The 20795-nt window shown below is 34.9% G+C and overlaps 2 protein-coding genes across 2 annotated transcripts in view; both read left to right on the top strand.

Annotated features, from left to right (window-relative positions):
* Positions 1-12769, top strand: part of LOC124358303 — a 33190-nt gene extending 20421 nt beyond the window's left edge. Inside the window, exon 5 of the mRNA XM_046810600.1 lies at positions 12062-12769. Within this exon, the coding sequence (XP_046666556.1) occupies positions 12062-12769 (708 nt within the window). The remainder of the gene's footprint in view (positions 1-12061) is intronic.
* A 970-nt stretch (positions 12770-13739) lies between these two features.
* LOC124358304 (uncharacterized protein T26G10.4-like) lies at positions 13740-15179 on the top strand. Its single transcript, XM_046810601.1, has one exon. The coding sequence runs from the start codon at positions 13740-13742 to the stop codon at positions 15177-15179; it is 1440 nt and encodes a 479-aa protein (XP_046666557.1).
* The last annotated feature ends 5616 nt before the right edge of the window (positions 15180-20795 follow it).

Raw genomic sequence — 20795 nt, forward strand, 5'->3', positions numbered from 1 at the left:
TTAAATAGTGGTTAAAAATTAAACATCTATTAGATAATGACTAGTTTCAGTATTTGCATTAAACGCAAATGTGGAGCTTTTAATGACATTCAGAAATATAACTACTCACATAGAAACTGCCATGGATACTGACATTTTTCTATCTCACTGTAACATTAAATATACTTCTAAGTAATTGTGTCACGAGTATTCTGAGTATTCAATTTATTTCTAATTTATTATTATAAACTTTGTCCACACTACGTATTCAATGTTTTGTTCTAATCCAGTAGACGAAAGAGTTTTACATTTTTATATTTATACAAATAGTTTGTGAATATATAAGTTAAGAAGGAAATTTATTTGTGCATAGATTAGAACGACTGTTCCAGAAGCCACTTTAGTTATTTTTTGCCAGAAGAAAATGAAAGTCTGGTATTAATGTTGCTCTTAGGAGTGACAAAACAGCGCTGCCCTGTGGCTGACACCACAACTACAGCACTCGGCCCGACATTTCTCTGTTACAACAGCCTTGGTTTTGTTGGCTCTCAATTCATGTTAAATGTCAGTAACATATACTTGTAATTAAAACATTGATTCTAATTTGTCTGTAAAGAACGACATGTTATGTTACATGCGTTATAGAGAATATTAAAAATGTAATTTATTTATTATTCCAAACCTTAAAGGAAATATTATCTAATACAATTACTGCGTATGAAATTTACTACCTTAATTTTAATGTGAGAGAAATATAAAAACCTCATAAATTGTAGTTTTGTTACCAACTACGTTGTCTTTGGCTCTTTAAAAATTAGCTTTATTTACATCACAAAATATATATAAAGCATCACGATCACGATTATATGTTATTTTACGGTCATAATTGTTTAATTTTAATTATAAATACATTAAGACAGTATTTTTAAGTAGTATTAAGTGTACATAATACACGTTTAATGTGTTTTCACACTGAACTGCTAAAACACATATAAACCAGTATAATATATGCATCTGAAATATCTTTATCTTATATTAATGTTATTAGGGTATAGATTTAATTTTATGTAATGATATAGTATGATGTTTCTTTTAATAATATTTTCTAATAAGAAAATAATATTGAAATATTATATGCCAAGCAAAAATGTATTACCTTAATACTATTGAATGTTTATTGTTGAATATTAGTGTTTCAATAATAATTTATAATGGTTCAGATTGGGTATGAATTTTAAAGTATTTTTAAGAAAAACAAACTCCGACAAATCATGAGTTAGGGAAACCATTTTAAAAATAAACATATTTATATTCATTCACTTAAAACTTTGTAATCACAGAAAGCTCTGTCTTCTGTCTCAAAAAGCCTTGGCGTCAAGGACGTAGCCAGCGAGGGGTGCAGGGTGCAAGGAGTCCAGACTCCCAAAATTTTCAATTTTTTGAATTAATATTTTTAATCTTTATTATGATTTAAATAATTAAGCATTACTGACATGTACTACTGAAAGATCGTGTTCAACAATGAAACGGCTCAACGAACTTTTTAAGGAACAAAATTGGGGTTTTACATTTTGTTCATTACGGGAAAATATTAGTTGTCTGGATCCCCCAACTTTTTTCAATGGCCAGATTAAGGAGTAAAGTATGGGACAGCCTCGGATTTGACACGCTGCACTAAGAAGAAGGTGAGCTGGAGCTAATCTCAACATTCACACTGAATCAAATTTTCCCACGAAAGCTACGTTATTTGTATATCAGCATATTATGCTGATATACAAATATATAATTTATAAAAATATAATTTTTCTTAATATAAAACGGTTTATATTAAGAAAAATTTAATATTAATTTTTTTCTAGGGAAAGAAATGCATATTCTGACTTAAGTTTACACAAATATGAATAGATACTTAATGTGTTTCTTAACTATAAATGTTTATTTTTAAAGTTGTTATTGCTATAGAGCTGTTTCTTCTAACAGCTGTTTGGTTTTCCAACAGTAGTTTGTTTACTAACTACTTTCTAACAACTGTTGTCTTCTAATTCGGTCAGTAATATATTTTAAAACTGTAAACTCATGTATTTTGACTTAGGAATTCAGCACTACTATCAGAAACCAAGTTAAAAGAAATTTAGTAGTTTTTCAAGTAAAACATATTTAAATACATGTATTATAGTACATTATTTTATAGTAATATTAAGTAAATTAATATTACTATACTTAAAAATTAATTGGGGTTTTTCATTAAATACACAGTTTTCTATTTTTAAATTTTTTTTGTTTAGTTTTCACGAGTAGTTTCGTAAGTAAACTACTGCATTTTGGTACTATTTTACTGTATTTTACTAACGCACTCTTTAAATGTAGTTTTTATAATAAACGGAGGAGAAAAGATTTTAACCAATTAATTTTCTCATTTACCTGTATGGTAAAACTTCATAAACCTTTGGATGTGCTTTGGCATTGCCTAAATATTTTATAATTTCGTATTTTTTGTTATACTGGTAGATTTAAATATTTAACTTTGAAAATGTTTTACAACCGTAATTTTGAAACGGATATCCAAAAAGTTAGTATTTTGAAATATTTTGTTTCAAGTTATTTTCTAAAAAGACTAGAAATGTATAATTAATAATTTGTTGGATTTTACTTGCTTATAAACCTTGTAAATTGTGATCAAATGATTGCAAGACACTCTTTATAGTCTAATGTGTAAGTGTTAAACATATCTATCTATCTATCTATCACAGAAGATTTGCTCTAAAAGGATATCGAAAGAGGGATGGAATTAACATTTAACTTTACATTATATATATATATATATATATATATATATATATATATATATATATAATGGCAATGTTTTGCTATTCTAGAAAACGAATAGAATATTTTAAAATAATACGCTATTTTAAAAATTATTATAACTTTATGGAAGTTATTATTACCACCCATGTATTCCTCGTATTTTTTTCATTCAATGTAAAGTAATATCTATTAATTAACATTCATATGATTAACATGTTTCTTGATATATTTATTCAGTATATTATGACTAAATATTTTAATCGTAATAAGGCCCACTTAATGTTTTAGTATAAAAATTCAATTAGATAAACACTAATGTATAGTTTAAGAAGAAACTGACTTTCAACAACAACCTTCAAGAACTAAATAGTAAAGGTTTATTTGGCGTTTTAATGGAAGGTTTATTTATGTTTAAAAGTGTTCAATTTTACTACCAAAAGTAAAACCAAGAATCCATGATTTAGTTAGTTAATTAAGTTTTGAAGACTGAATAAACCTGACGCTTTTAATACCATAAAAACAATGTATTTTTTAGCTGTTATTACTTTTGTCACACATTTATTTATTTATTAACCGCATTATATAATACGAGTAAATTTAATGATTTGTATATTACGTAGAAGTTTAAATTTCCTGGCCATAAGAGAAACTGATAATTAACTGTAATATAGCATTAACTATCTAGGAATTGTATATGTAGCACGTCATTGACAATTCTCATTCACGCCTCAAGGTATCCTGTAGATAAAAAAATGTTAATTTTATTTTAAAAACTTAGCCCCTTTAATATAATTTCTATGAAAAAAGTAAATTAAATCCACTTCTTATAACTCAACAAGGAATTGCAGGAATATATAGTTTGAAATTTAGGCGATTTTATAATTACGCAATAACAAGACATTGTTGAAATTAAAGCCCCTTTTTATCTTATGTAAATACCATAAGCTATTACTCATTTACATAATATAAAACATTGTTATCTCATTTTTATCTACATTCGTTTTTTTGGGTTCCTAATTTAAAAGCCTGTAACTCGTTATAGACAGGTTAGAAAATGATGTCTCCCTTTTCTTATTTTTTAAAAGAATGTCGTAAATGACTATGAATTTAAAATAAAAATGTATTTTTCCAACCAAAACTCAATTGTACAACAATAAAAAATGCAAGATAAATGTATGAATTATATAGTTTAACATTAGAATAAAATTGTATACCAGTAAAACTTCCTGTTTTAATTCCATGTTGATATGTTTTGTTACATTTTATCAGTTCATTATTTATAGTAACAATTTATAGTGCTATAAGGCTGGAAAATATTACTTCGTCATAGTGTAGGATATAAACCATGCAATATTATTCCCTTCGACTTTAGAACTTGGAGCTGCCCATGAAGCGGACTCGCTCGGGATTGAGTACCTGGTTTATGACGTCATAAAGTTGAATATTTACTGGGAAGCAGTTCGTAAGTTCTCTGGCCAGATGTTCGATCCATTAGCACACTGAAATATTTGTGTTGATACACAGGGGCGTTGAATAGTCACGGGATAGACAAATCACTTTTTTAGGATTGAAATAGAAAAACCTATTTATTTTACTTTTTGTAATATTAAGTTATTATTTTATGTTTTTCAATATAATAGCCTGCTTAAAGAGACGCGGACGTCCAGCTTGCTAGAGCTTAGTAAAAATTCTTTAAAAGAAATGTAGGTCTAGCTGTGTATTTAATTAAAGATGCTTTACATTGAAAAATTATGGCGAATATCTGACTTCAAAAGACTGAAGCATTTCGTATGTGTGGCTATTAAAATTTTTTAAATACTCAATTAATTTATAAAAATACATTCTAAAATCGTTTAAAAGGAATTGTTCAGTCCCGATACTCATTAGAACCACTGAATTTGTAAAAGTATAAAATTATGCACTTTATAAATTGTAAACAATGTGTTGAAATGTCAATTAACCGTTATTTTATCAATTTTAGGATTTCTAGCAATCACTATAAAAGTACATAAAATCACCTATATATCCGATTCATACTTATTACATTGATAAATGCCTTATCTCTGACGGCTAGTAATATAAGGCGATAAGGATGTTTTTGTGTATATATTATATTGCTAAAACAAATAATTATAACTATATATGTTAAAAACACATTTATCCTTTATTCAAACATTTTGTACATGAAACCCTATCAGCTTTGGTTTGTACTCTGGTGATCCGGTGATTGTACAACCACTTCCGTCACTAGAAAGGTTGAGGTTGATATGAATGATTGCTGTTTAATTGCAAAATGACCTAAAATCCGGTTATGGCTTTGTTAATACATTTACGTTTATAAAACATTAATGACAGTTTCAATCGATAGTATAATAGTTAATGTATAATAGATATAAAATGTTTTGAAAGGAATATGATGGATAGTATAATATAGCTTTTACCAGTGTTGAACGTATTTTAATTGTTTTTTATTAGCCAGAATCCGAATTTATGTGATTAGTGCCAAAAAACCTTATAAAGAGCAATACCGCAGTCGTTCTGTATTAAACTATGGAATCAGTGAAGGCAATTAAATTCGTATTATCTCTATCTCAATATAAATTATATTTTTAAATATTTAATACTAATTGTTACTTACTACATTTAGGTCCTAGAAAGTAAAATTTATATTGAAAGTTATATATTAAAAGTATATAACATTGTGGGGTTGATCCCATAATGTTAAAACCCACAACTTTAAACATAGGACAGTGTTTTAAATGATATTTTGAAAATATAGTTTGCAATTAAACATAAGGAATGTTTATACTTAAAACACAAACAGAGAACAAAGAAAAAGATACAACCTTGATTTTATTTAGTTTTCGTATTTTTATTTCTTTTTAAACATTAATCTACAGTTTGTAAGGAACCTTGGAATCACTCTATGTTAAAATACTATATTAACATTCATAGAAAAGACAAGTGACTCAGTATGAGTATAAATAGATGGACAACAGTTTTTGTGTTTACGAAGATATATCTAAATATCATAAAAGGTATATTAGGAATCTGTTGATATTTATTGCAGCTATCCTTTCCTCATGATCATGTGATATGAAATTATCTAATTTGATGATTGTGCGAATAAAGAAAATAATCTTGCTATTTCATTTAGATTTACCACAAAATTGCTCAAAACACTCTTACAACAACATTTTGTTATCCATTTGCCCCTCAAAACTGGAAAATGTTTTGAAATAATTTATTACTACAGTGGTGTAATGAGTGTTTGTTCTTTTTTACCGAAACCAAATAAAAATTGCTAGTGTGGTCGGTGAAATGAAAATATGCATATAATCCTTTAGTTTTTAAATTAATTATAAATTTGTAACTAATAACATTTTATAACATCAAACATGTTTAATTAATATTTCCTCATGTCAAACAAGGAGTGACACCCAAAGCAACTAGACTATGTATTTGTTTAGTAGCAGCAGTATATATTTTTATTCTGATTGCACCAATTATCTTTGATTTGATACCAACGCAGTATTAAAATTCAAGTACTCATCGAGCATAGTTTTATGTGAACAAAAAAACAGTGAAAATTTAGTTCCTTTAAACTCATTAATCAAGTTTGCCCCGATAATATTATTTTTTAAATAATATATAGTTTTTCAGTTTTAACGTTTAAAAGATAATGGAATAAGCAATTTACCTATTCGTTTTATTTTGTTGGAAATTTAAATTTTGATAAAGGTACGTGTTTAAATTTATTTAGGTTGTAAACTATTATATTTAATTTTGTTATTTACAATAAGAAGAATTACAATTTTAAAGCTTGAAATACATGTAGTAAGACCGACATCAACTTGCAAATCTCCTGGACAATACTAACAATATCACTAAAGTTACATGTTAGAACTTCGCCATTAAAAGTTCTCCTCGGAAGTTATTAAAAGTAATTTAATACGAATGGTGGCCTAACCTATTGTAATGACTTTGGAGCCACTTTCAACTTGCGGTTTATTAAAATCAAAGTGCGTCCAAGTACTCATCCAAAGACTAACTTTCGAATTTACTTTTTAATTTGTTATTAAAAGTCATTATGTATTTATAATGAGTATTGAAATTTGAAGATATGAAAAGGTTAGGGTTTATAATAAATTTACAAATGATTGTACAAAATTATGATATATTTCATATATTTTGCTTTTTAATAAGAAAATTACCAAATATTTATTGTTGCAGATTTCATCTTAGTGTTTTTTGATTAAATACTTCTACAAAATATTTCATTATTAGGATTTATATGGTTATAAGCCAAAACTACGGTAAAATATAAATATAAAACAAAGTTTAATAAACCTTTTAATAAAGCAAACTATAATAATCATATAAACTATGATATTTTCGATACCCTGACATATTTTCATCTTTACACAACAACATTGTCATAAGGTATATGAACATGTTCTACATAACATAGCATTGTATTTGATATAGTATAATTTGTACAGTAAGAAACAGTTTAATAATTGTTTAGTATGTCAGACGATAACTGTCCGCAATTGTCGGTGAATAGAAAAATCTAAAGAATTCTCACGTCTTCTAGAATCTACCCAGAACAGGTTAAGCAAGCAATCTCCTTACTGTATGTTTGCTTTGCCCAGAGTAGAGGAATGTGTATACAATACGGTATTGATTAATTGATTAACTAATGAATCAAGAAGGAAAGGTTTACGCAAATCTGCCTGTTAGTTTTTATCACACACGAGATGGCTTCTTATCAGTTAAAAGTGAAGATTCTTGTACTTATAATTGTAAGAGGTAATACCACCACGATTCAAAATATTCTTATTTAATATACACTATATTTGCAAACATACAATTAAAGTTGTACTGAATAGTAATAGTAATCATTTGTATTGATTTTGGTATAATTGAGTTTAATTATTGCTGAGGTAATGCTTATACAATAATATAAAGCAAAGTAAAAGACAGTTTCTCAATAATTGAAAGTCAAATACATGAACCTATTACGGCTGTTTGCTTTATCATAAATGCTAGACATGAATTCTTCAACAAAGTTTAAATTTAAAAAGAGTCCCTAATTTTATATGTTATTATTCTTTAGTTGATACGTATTCTGCGTATGTAAAAATAATATTTGTTTATATTCTAATCAAAGTATTGAACACACAATGAAACATCTATACTTTCTAACATCATATTCTTTACCATAAAATAAAAACATAAACATACAATGCTAGAGCTATGAACAACTAATAATTGTAATGGGCGTGAACGTATATGTTCCTCATGATTTATAAATTATTGCGGTAAAAAATATATATAATAATACTAATACTTACAAAAATATACCTAAAGTTTTTATGTTTCTTCTTGATATGGTCTCTGATCAGTTGTTTTAATTATACAATAAGCAATGTAAGACACGCTAAAGTTATCTGAGGAGTTTTACGAGCTCGTGTATATCTGATGCAAGACGTTGACAAGTACGTGTGTATGATTGCAGTCTCTGTGTTTCTCACATTCTGTCTGTGTATGTGCCTTCAATAATAATAATCAATGTCCTGGCCGATTGCCATTTTAATTGGATTCTAATGTCAATTAAATGTAAATAACATGTACAGTTTACTTTTATGTTCACTATCGACAACGTAATTACAAATTATACTAATTCACCCGACTCTGTTTGTACCATGAACGGTTGGTCGGGGCGGGTCCGTCCTAGGGGTCTGTGGGTGTGGTGCTGGCATTGTGTGTGAGGAGTGTGTGAGATAAAACACCATAAATATTGTTTATTTCTAAAATATTCTTATTATTTATTTATAAATTATTGTTATTAGGTATTATTAATAGTTTTTGGTTCTTATTAAAAAATGGAAGTTGTAATATTATTTTGTGTTATGATTGTATAACTATATATATATTTTTTTAGAAGTATCATATTTATAATTTTTAATGTTGTGATTAATGTTTAATTTAATGTCTTTAGTAAATTAGATTAGTGTTAATATTAATTTGGTTAATATTTGTCAATAATTATTTTCAGACAAGTTAGGTGTAAGAAAGGGCCATGAGGCCCTAATTTTGCCTGTTTAAATAAAAAAATTTTAATTTTTTTTTCATTTCTGTTAACAATGTAAATGTAGCACTCTCTGGCCATTTAGTATAGGAGGTGTAGTCGTTAGACATACTCCAGTGGTAAAAGCTCTAACTTTTCTAGCTGCCAAGTCACAGAATATCCATCTCATTGAATGTTTATAACTTTGCAGACACCACTCATGTTTATTACATTCAATAACTGTTTCAATTGATTTCTGAATATTTACTGCCCCTTCAGAAAACCAAGCAAATACTAATACCTCGATAAAAGTCTTAGGTGACTAAAGATGTACTCATGTCACGGGAGTAGGTGAAGTTTCACCACACAATATTTATTAAGACTTAGAATGATAAATTTCAATAGATTTCTTTGAAAATAGTGAAAAATTTACGATAAGGTAATTTAAAATGAAAAAGCTTACAAAATAATCAAAATATAAAATAAAACTGTGAACATAAAAAAAGCTGTTTGGAGAATGATTAATAATACTTCAAGATGAGGAGTTCAGATTGAAACTAAAGAGAACATAATTAGAGGTCCTCAAAGCGTGCGATTGAGTTCAATCAGTACTTTTCATCTGGTGCGTAAAGTTTACCACTTTCAGGTCGTTGCTCTGTTGTTCTGAATGATGTATTTCTCGTGTCTTCCGCGAGGGTTTGATTGCTGTGTTAGAGGAAGAGGTGGCCCACTTTATATAGATACTAAAATATAATAAAACTTGTGGCACCCATGGTATGGCAATGTGGTTGCTCAAATGTTGCAAATCAAGCATATTGACGCAACAAACTAAATTAACTAATCTCTCATGGGAAATAGAAATTTCCCCATAAATTAAAAATCTAAAGTTTCCCAATTCGGGCGTTGGTGCTATTTTAACTCTTCCATTTTTCATGAAAATATTTGAGAAGTTTTTGTATAAAACACGTGTTTGTTTTCAGAAAATATAACTCCAAAATTGATGCACAAGGTGTATCTTTTTGACTTTGTTTTCGATGGCTTGGGAAGCAAGAAAATATACTAAGTATATTTCTGGACCTTCATAAAGTTTATGACTTTGTGTATCATAAAATATTGTTGCATAAGTTAGAAAAATGTGATGTTCGGGATCTGCCGCAGCAATGGCTTCATAGTTAAGGGCCGAGACCAGTGCGTGCAGGTCTCGAACGTCCATTCAAAACAAAATTCAAATGAGTCTTGAGGTTCCTCAGGGATATATACTCTATCCTTGGCCCTTTACTGGTATATGACAACAATTTGAATATTGTTATTTAAAATGGATACTAAATTCAGTATGTTGATGAAAGTACTATTTTTTAAGTGTTGTAAATCAATTATTTTTATTGGCTAAATTCATGAATTCAGTACTTTACTGACACATATATGGAATAAAAAAATAGAGTTATACTGAAAATGTATACCATTGCAATTATAATCAATTAGTTGTGTAACTGGAAAGGCAAAGGCTTATGATAGCATTTAAATTTATTACGTCTACTTATATTGAATGTAAACAATTAAAAATAATTAATAATACACTATTAACAGTATAATTTTAAAATCACTATTACAGTTGGGTTATTGTATCTAAAAATATTTTATTGATCTTATTAAACTATGAAACCATATATAAATAGTGTGAGCAATCTTTGACGTTTCTATGGTAAGACTTAGTCCAGGAACAATCAGATCGAAACACATGTACTAAATAAATAATTATCTGACTTAACTCAATACATTACATACATTAAAAGAAATAGACAATAATAATTAAAATAATTTTATAAAATAACACAAATACAATGAGTGACAAGAAAGGATTTGAAGTGAAGATACAGTTCTGATGGACAGTAACAAAGGATTGGAAGTGCTTTTATCAAAAAGGCTAAATCAACAAGAAGCTTTCTGTTGTTGGTTTAAAGTAAAAAGGATAACAATATTGTTTGTCAGTGAACGCCTTCATTTTATCCTTTATAAAGCTTCTGAGTTTTCTCTTTCCGAGAATTATACTGTGCTTCACTTCACGTAACTCCATTTCTGGAAAAACTTTATTTTAAGTTAAGTGGTATGCTTTCAGAATAATGATGTAGCTACGCGGGTTTTAAATTTTCGAAATGGGCTAAACGCAATAGCAAGTTTTCCATTCTATAAAACACTCACATAATTAAGACAAAGTCTAATGTTTAAAAGAAATGGAACATATTTACTATAAAGCTCTATTATTAAATTCCAAATAAAATCTCTGCAAACTCAAAAACGTAACACCTAGAATAGTTTTTAGTACACTACAATTGAAATCAGCTGGGACAAAAAAATATTTTTTTTAATACTTAAAACAACTGAACCCTTATCGTTACGTGAATGCTCCAATATAATATCTCAGAATAACATAGTTTAGTGCATTGCTTTGTAGACTGAGGATAAATTCAAGTTCTACGTTCCTACCTCAATTAATATCTTGCGTGATAGTTTTTAGATTGCATCTTTTTACATCCAAACTGTAACTCAAGGTCTAAAATCACGATTTATGTTTTTTAGTTTTTCTTGTCATTACAACCTAATTTATTCATTCCAAGTTTTAGATATTAAATTAATGGTAATAGTTGTATTGATATACGTGGTATATATTCTTATGATAGTTATATTTTAATTTGTGTTTTTAACATTAAGTTGTGTAAAAACATATTGTGTTCTGAAACTTTCGTATAACTTAAATTTTACTGTGCAATGATACTAAAATATATTTTGTGTGTTTTAATAATGTTTATTTAATAATAATGACTTTTAATGTAAATTAATAATAACCTATCTTTTTTCTCCTGAAATTCCATGTTTTAATAAAATGTTAGTTGCATTTTTCAAAATTTTGTTGTAGTTACATGTAACAAAGCACGTTTTTGTTAGCTTTGTTTATATTGCATGTAGTAATTCTGTAATTAACAAATTTTTCAACTTTCAATGTTATTTTAGTTAGTTTAGATGGTAAAATTTAGGCATTTGCAATGCAAGTAAATCAAATATGTTATTTATTCTATGTGTAATATACAAAAATATTATTCATTATTTTATATTGGTATCATGCAGTAAGCAGAAGATTGGAGGAGCTGAATACTTTGCAGACAATGGTGTTTATATAGACCTTCTCAAGAGAGTAACTTATAGAACTGTGGCGTCAACGATTCGTATAATTTTGTTGCTATTGTCAACAATCGCAAAGTCCTGCCGGCAGCTGGCCACATCACTCAAGATATCCACGCTAGGCAGCAGCTCCAGGCTTATCTCCGTCCGACAACCAACGATCTCCGACGACAGAATGTCTGTCCTTTGCCGGACCATCCATCATCTCCGGCAACGTCCCGTCACGGAGCACTGCCGCCTGGCCGTCGCTCACCTGGAGCTCCAGACCCTCCACCTGATCCTCCGTCGCCTGGGGTGCCACCTGGCTCTCCTGCCGAGCTTCCTGACCACCTCACAGCCTGGCAGCGTCAGTGGCTGCCCCGATTCATCCCTGGGACCCCATGGGATGAGTTCATCGTGGCTCTGGATGAGATGACGGCCTCATTCTCGACGGCACCGCAGCCCGCAAATCCACCTAGGCTTCCTCGTCGCCGTGCTGCTGCTGCACCGCGTGACAACCGCCGGGACGTCAGGGAGGCCGCCAGGCTCCAGCGCCTCTACCGACGGGCTCCTCGGAAGGCGATGAGGGAAGTTTTAGGCTCCTCATCGCCATTTTGTTCCATCCCTGAGGAGACCATTAAGCGACACTTTGAGGCTTCTTATACCTTCCGTCTCTTCAAGAGACGGATATGCCGGTGTCCCCCCGCCGAATTGCCTGGTCCCTCCCGCTCTGCACCCCCCGCCACTGCTTGACTCTGCACTACCTGAGGTGGTCTCCCTCCTGCTGAGGAAGGCCTCCAATACTGCCCCTGGCCCTGATGGGGTACGTTATAACGTGTGGCGCCGTAGAGACTCGACAGGACACGTGCTGGCGGCGGTCTTCAACCTCTGCATCGCCGCCAGACGATTCCCGCCATCTTGGAAGTCCTCCTCTACGGTGTTAATACACAAGAAGGACAACCATGGCGACATTAACAACTGGCGTCCCATCGCCCTTTCCAACACTGCGGGGAAGCTCCTCTGCAGTCTCCTGGCGGATCGTCTCTCCAGGTGGGCCTCCGACAACAATCTCATTTCTGGGGCTCAGAAGGGGTTCACCCCAGCGGAGGGCTGCCTGGAACATAACTTCATTCTCCAGGAACTCCTCGATGACGCAAGGCGGCGTGGGAAGGAGCTCTGCGTGGCGTGGTTGGACCTCGCCAACGCCTTCGGCAGTGTCCCCCACTCCGCCCTCCTCGCCGCGCTCCGCTCCGCGGGGCTCTCGCAAGACCAGCTGCGCTTCATCGAGGACTTGTACCAGGGGAGCTCTACTTCCATTCGCCACTCCAGATGATCGACTGACCCCATCGCCTTTGGAGCTGGAGTTCGCCAGGGCTGCCCACTCTCCCCCATCCTCTTCAACCTGGTGATGGAGTACCTGATTCGGCCGCTCACTGCACTGGAGGACCAAAATGGAGCAGTACTTCACGGCACCAGCGTCAGCGTCCTGGCATACGCTGATGATCTCGCCCTTGTGGCGAGGTCGGAGGCGTCTCTTCAGGCTCTGCTGGACGTCGTCATTCCAGCTGCGACGTGGGTTGGACTCCGCTTCAAGCCCACCAAGTGTGCCACGCTCCATGTTGCCCGGAGGACTACTAGACCTTCAGTCTTCCGGATCTACGGTGCGCCGCTTCGGGTCCTCGGCGAAGGGGAGTCCTATCAACATCTTGGAGTCCCCACCGGGATGAAGGTGGACCAAACCCCGGTCGCCACCATCGCCAGATTGGAAGCCGAGACTGAGGCCGTCCTTCAGAGTGTACTGGCGCCTTGGCAGAAGTTGCACGCCTTGCGGACCTTCATCGTTCCGCAGTTGGAATTTAATCTCAAGACCGCGCGGATCCGCAAGGCTGCACCTAGGAGCCTGGACAGCAAGATCAAGTGTGGTGTGAAGAAGATCTTCAATGTTCCTTCCCGCGCCAGTGCCGAGTTGGTCTATCTTCCACCTTCCTGCGGCGGGGCTGGACTCGTCCCGCTGGCCGACCTCTCGGACCTGGCCGCCATCAACCACGCGTTCAGGCTCCTCACCTCACCGGATGCCAGGGTGGCTTCGCTTGCGTTGGAGGGATTAGCGGCTTCTGCGGGCCAGAGGAGTGCTGCCCGCGCCGGAATGGAGTTCCTTGTGGGATACCTCAACGGCGACTTCCCCGGGAACTCCAACGTTGCCACCACTTTTTCTGCCGCGCGGGCAGCTCTGAACAGGTTGAAGAAGCGCTTGCCTGACTTGCGCTGGGGCTGGTGTGCCGGCAGGGCAACTCTTCAAATTACGATCCCTGGGGACAGGGCCCTCAGGATCGTCGACAGGGGCTCCCGTCACGCGCTGTCCGCCAGTCTGCGCTCCTCGCTGCAGCAACACTTCAGGGCCACCCTTTCCGCGAAACCCGACCAGGGAAGGGTGGCCAGGGTCACCACCACCTGCGCCACTGCCAACCACATGCTGCACGAGGGGCGCTACACTCGTTTCGCGGACTGGCGGTTTGTTCACCGGGCCAGGCTGAATGTCCTTCCTCTCAACGGCTGCCGACGCTGGGGAGTCAACGATCGGCGTTGTAGGCGGTGTGGTCGACACGACGAGACCACCGCCCACGTGCTCTGCCACTGCACCTCCAGCCTCGCTACTGGCATCACGCGAAGACACAACGCCGTCCAGGATCTCCTCGTCGCGGCCATCAGACCTGCGGAGGGAGTTGAGGTCCGCGTGAACCAGCGGGTGCCCCTTCAAGCGCTGCTCCAAGGCCGTGAGGATGACTTCCCGGAGGAGATGGTGCGCTGCCGTCCGGATGTGGTGATGGTCGACGCTCACAACAAGATTGTCAAGATAGTCGACATCGCCGTTCCATACGAGGACGGCTGGCGGGCCATCGAAGCTGCGCGGGAGAGGAAGCTCGACGCCTATGGTCCACTCGCCCGGATGCTGACGGCCGGAGGCTATAGGACTTCCGTGGACGCGTTCGTCGTCGGCTCCCTGGGTGCGTGGGACAGTGCCAACCGGGGAACCCTGGCACGCCTCGGGGTCCACCGTAGATACGGCACATCCCTCTCCCGTCGCTGCGTCTCCGAGGCCATTCGCTGGAGCCGGGACATATATGTCACTCATGTATCCGGCGTCCAGCAGTGGCAAGACTGACCTTTGACCAAGTTTTATATATATATATATATATATATATATATATATATTGTAGTTATTTATTTATTGCATGTTACTTAGTATATATTGACGATTTTAACTATTTATTTGTGTTATTGCATGTTTTAGTAATTTATTGACCCAGCTTTGATTGACACCTTCCCCTACCTTTTAAGACCTGACACTGTTAATATAAGTTTATTATTATTTAGATTAAGATATTTGGAAATTGTTAGAATTAAGACACTAGTTATGTAGCAAGAAAATAAAGGCACAAAATAGAAGCCCCAAATATCTGGTTCCGGATTTCAATGGTAAACAGTGGAAAAACACATGGGGGTGTTGTTTTATCGTATCTTATAGTCGTGTTTACCTACCTCCAAAATCCGTTGAGTGGCAAGGTGTTAACGTTCACCCAGTAGTTAAAATGGGTTTCGCGATCTGTATTATTGGAAGGTGGGGCATGTTGTAACGACCTGAGCCACCCTTCCTTGGTCCGGTTTCGGCTTCGTGGCACGGGTAATCCAGGCAATGGCTTATTCTGTTGACAATGACGCTCTTCCTCAAGCCAGGCACTACCAGCTGGAACGTTCGCCGTTCCTTGCTCCACCCCACCGGAGCTATGCTCTCATAGAAATCTCCATTATTAATAATTTAGAGGGGGCCATATATTGTAAATGGGGTTTGCCTCGTGGTTTTGGCCTCATACGTGGCAATTACGGTGCGAATAAGGAACTCCATCACAAGGTTAAAGAATACAAAAAGGAAAAGACTTCTTTAATGGACTCTTACTTTAAACGAAGTGGCTGGAATGACCCCGCCAGAGTACTGGATCGTCGTCGTATTCCACTCAAGCAAGCTCCTTACAACGGCAAGCTGAGCCTCCATGAGCACCGCATCGACATCTGATTGCGGGACACTCCCGAAAGTCTTCGTAAGGTATATCCACGTTAATCTAAGATCTCGACCCTGGAGACATGCCATATGTAGAAGCTTTTAAAGCTCGAAATGATCCATTACTCAACTCTAAAAATGCGTCATTTATCCACGATGACAGGCATTTCTTCAGGAGATGACGCGAGGCTAAGACGCAAGTTCGTTATCTCATCGGGGGCAGCCTTCTTGTGGATGTGCCTGTAGTTGACACTTCATAGAGAGCAGACAGGTAGGAACATATTAAACAATGTGGAAATCACGTGGCACAGAGTTTCCAAATGCCCATATTTGACGCCGTCCGGACCATGAGTTCTGTCGGTTCTCCAGAGTATTTTAGCTATTGCCCTAACCATAATATAGTATTTCAGTAGTGGTGGTGAAGCCGCAGGGGTTAGACCACATTTAGTTGAAGGTACAGCAGTATAGAAAACCATTACTGAGGAGGTGGATGTGACATAGCTTGCTATCCCCTAGGATATAACAAGTCAGCAAAAAGTTCTTTAGAACCTCCCATATACCGTATTTGGTGGAATCCCAATACAGTTTTCGAAGTGGTTTCTCCTTAGCAAGCAATGAAGATCAGTCCCTCGCAGATCTAGGCATGGTCTCGAATTCTGCATACGGAGAGTCGGCAGAAATCCATGCATTGAGCAGACATTGCAAAATTCCTCGGCTTGGCGCCTTGTCAGGGAGGGCCAGTGCGTTTCGTTGGTCTCACCTGGATATTCATTAGCAAGATGAAGCTGCCAGGACTTCGGTCGAAAGTTCGTTTCAACTAAGAATTTTCTTACTCCAATGCCTATTTACTCTTATCCAAAAAGGTGAGAAGTAATACTGGAAACATTTCCGAAGATTTTAGGATATTTTTATTCATTCAAACGAAACACAAAAGTTGTAAAATCTATACTAAATGTTTCCTTGTATATATCATATGTAATGGAATAAAAGTGATGCATATAATTCATGAAATAAAACATTTGAACGTTAGTTCAAAGAAAGTTTATTCTAAGTATAGACGAAATTGTAAATATTAATACGTCTAACCGAGTAAAAGCGTTGATAGTGTTAGAGAACTTTAATTTTCGGAAGTATAAGACGGAGTAGTATTCATTAAATTTACTATAAAATTTGCTGGTGGTGACAAGGGGCAAAGTTGTTAGTATAGATTCGCGCGTGAAATATTTGGAAATATTCCACTCCACTGGACAACCTGAGATTAATAAGGGTAATTAAGGAAAGTCGGTTCACATTGCCGATCAGAACTCACTGATGAAACATGATGTCATTTACATTCAATCAAATAGCAGTAAATGTTTTCACTAATTCTTGTTTTATTTTAGGTGTCTATGAACACGGTTTCTTTTACTTTATGTTTATTGTATCTTATACGCTCACGGCATAGCAGATATTGTCTGATGGTGCTTTTCAGATCCAGCTAGGTCCATCGTTGTGCCATTGCTTCATGTCTTCCAAATTGTTCGAACGTTTATTTTTATGTATTTCTGTTTCATATGATATATGATTTCGTTATGAAATACAACCTCTATAGGGCCAAATCACGATGGTGCTTTTAATAGCTAACTGAAAGCCTTCAACTGGGAACTTGTACATCGTCAACATTCTTCTTGTTCGCAGTAAATTGGTATTTACTTCCTTGGGGTATTGGCAGCCGACTTTCACCTCTGCCTGTTCCACGCATAGCTAGTGAAATAGAAACCTGGCAGGAGGAAGCGACAGACACACTCGTCCGTGTAGTTTTGGCTTATATCTGAGGTATAGACAAGTAAATGTCTAACACGGCTTATTATTCTACATTTTGAAGACCCTGTTACTCATTTTAATGGTGCTATTTTTCTCCCCGTTATCTCCTCAAACAAGCCTATTTTGCTTCTTTATAGACAGCATTTTTAGAGACGAGTCGCGCGGAATAACCTTTCACTTTTGTACATAACATTGTGTCTGACAAAAATACATACCAAAAATGTTTTGCATAGGTTCTTCCTCCAATTTATCGCTATTGTCGAAGTGATTGAGGATCAATTTCAGATCCCTTTGGGAGACAGATGCGAGTGGTTCCGTAACTTTCCCCCTCTTTCTCCTGGACAGGTGCGATGCCATTACATATTTTTGGGTATGGCTGGTTTCTTATAAAAGTTTATTTAAATTATACTGAAATGTGTGCTACCTGCAATAGTTTCAAGAATAAAAACTAAATATATTTGGGGGAAGAAATGCGAAGAACTTTTGTGTCTTCATTAGTTAAAAGAAATTATAGCGAATCCCCCTACATTCCAGATATCGTGGAAGTAAAATGATTTAGGTTAATCACTGATAATTAGGCTTTATCCTATTAAGCTTTGTGCATTTTACTGCAGACGCAAATCTAGTAGACATGTCCGGTTGATTGAAAGGATTTAGAATTCAAGAGTAATGGAACAAAAAACATAATAATTTAAAGTCCTTGGCTAGCCCAGCCAAATCGCACTAAAGAAACTACACCACCATCGAGCTTGGTGTAGGCTATGAAGAAGTGAGGATTATTGATCCAAATCTAAACCAAGTCCGCAGTAACAAATCCCCAGAAATTAATATTACACTCTTAAGAGTCGTTTTTAATAATAAAATCTACTAAGTGAGAATTATAAATACAATATTAAACAGTTCAAAATGCCAAAACTACTAAAATCTGTAATATAAAAGTGTAACCTATTATTTAGTCTAATAGAAGTTAATATAAATCTATTTATCAACAAAAGTTTATAGCAGAGATAAAACCGTTGTTAATATGGACATGTTGGAATCGCTAATAGGTTAGCAATGGCAGGAGGCACAAAACGAGTTGCATCCGTACTTCCAGTTAACCGTCTGAACAGCCAAGCGGTAGCTGTGAATTATAGATTGAGATTGCACAACGCTTACCACTGTCTGATCCTGAATTATAGAACATCCCAATTCCAAAACTAATTTGTCGAACATAAGAAAGCTTTTAACCGTCACACCGTCGTTGTTGTTTTGTATCACAATGCACAAGTTTATCTTAAATTTTGTATTTTTATCAAGCTTTGGCGAATATGACTTTATGTATTTACTATTGCCTAATTAAAGTTATGTAGATTGTGTTTAAGTTTAGATTCGAGTACAATTTAACCGTAACGGTACCCCTTTTCGGTTTAAGGTGTTACTCTTAGATCTGTGTTCTTTCGGCCATAGGTATAAAGTTAGCACGTTTCCCTTACTAAGAATTATCTGTCAAGCCTTAACTTATCTAGTGCACTTACATTTATAATTTATTGTTTTTAATATAAGGGATAATTTTATATATATATATATATATATATATATTATTCTGGAAATATTACCTTAAAGTAATATACTAATTTGAAACGTTTCACAAGAAACTACATGAATAACTAAAAAAAAACTGGTTAACCGAGCTCAAAAAGGAATTTAGGAGGTTATACAATTCTACCAGTTTTGTTTTTTTTTTTTGCTTTTTTATATATGATCAGAGATTTTATCTGAAAGTACCATAACGATTTATAGACCGATCTTTTTAAAGTAACAAAAGCTACTTCAGATGGACTCCACATAAATGTTTTAAGAATTGACAATTATCTAACCCGTAGTTTTCGTATGAAGAAGCCAAAAAGAGCAACTTATGGAGATGCCGTTTTTTAAAACTACGTCATAAGTGGCAGAAAAATTATTTTTTGTGTTTCATGGAATGATGACCCTATTACTTGACAAGTAAAAGGTCCGTCTTGCAACAACGGGACAAAATTGAGAGCGGAGTTTGGAATTGTCTAAGCCTTTGCAAGTTGCCTCACATTTGATGTGGAAAATTTACTAGACTCTACATTTAGATTCTAGAAAACAATTATGTAGGAAATACGACATGGAGCAACAAGGACGGCATATGATGACAAGATGTTCTTTTCTTCTAATGACCATACCTTCCCTCACAGATGATAGAGAATAGTTATTCATGATAATGATACGAGTGACGTTCCTATCGGAGACAATATAAATGATTCGTCCTCGAGCAATGTTTTAAATCAATATTTTTTCCTTAGAGTGGTTGTGAGAACATTCCATTTCATATATCAAGATTCCAAGATGAAAATTCTAAGCCGATACCTACCATACAGTTTTGGAAGGCATTTTAAACTTTTATTTTGTGTAAACATTAATGTTGGGTAATAATTAGTCTAAAAAAGATATCGGGTGCAATTTTAAGATAAGACTCTAATAAGTAAAGCAAGTTTAAAATTATATAATTTTCGTATGCTTCGGTCTTATGAATAAAGTTCTATTCTTTTATTATTTTGATGGAAAGGGTAATAATATAACCTATAATATATGGTGAATGTAATTGTTTGTTCCTTCACTATATATAATGCAGTTCAGTCAATATGCAGCTACTGAATTCGTAAGTGCCATGTTGTAAAGTAAAATCAAAACATGTGAAGGTTTTATTTTTTGCCTAAGAAACATTGCACATTAAATTTATAAAGACTGTAAAATAGGAAAGAATTTGAGGCTATCTTCATATCGGAGTGGTATTGGTTAAGTAACTTATTTCTAATCTAATTAAATTCTATTTATACATTTTAATTCCAATTTGATAACAAATTTTTGCAAGTCGGTTTGTTGTAATACAATTATGTTATTTTATTGTTA

Source organism: Homalodisca vitripennis, chromosome 3 (genome assembly GCF_021130785.1).
Source record: "Homalodisca vitripennis isolate AUS2020 chromosome 3, UT_GWSS_2.1, whole genome shotgun sequence".
Lineage (NCBI taxonomy): Eukaryota > Metazoa > Arthropoda > Insecta > Hemiptera > Cicadellidae > Homalodisca > Homalodisca vitripennis.

Excerpts from the sequence above, each read along its gene's own strand:
- LOC124358304 (XM_046810601.1), top strand. The coding sequence starts at position 13,740 with ATGAAGGTGGACCAAACCCCGGTCGCCACCATCGCCAGATTGGAAGCC.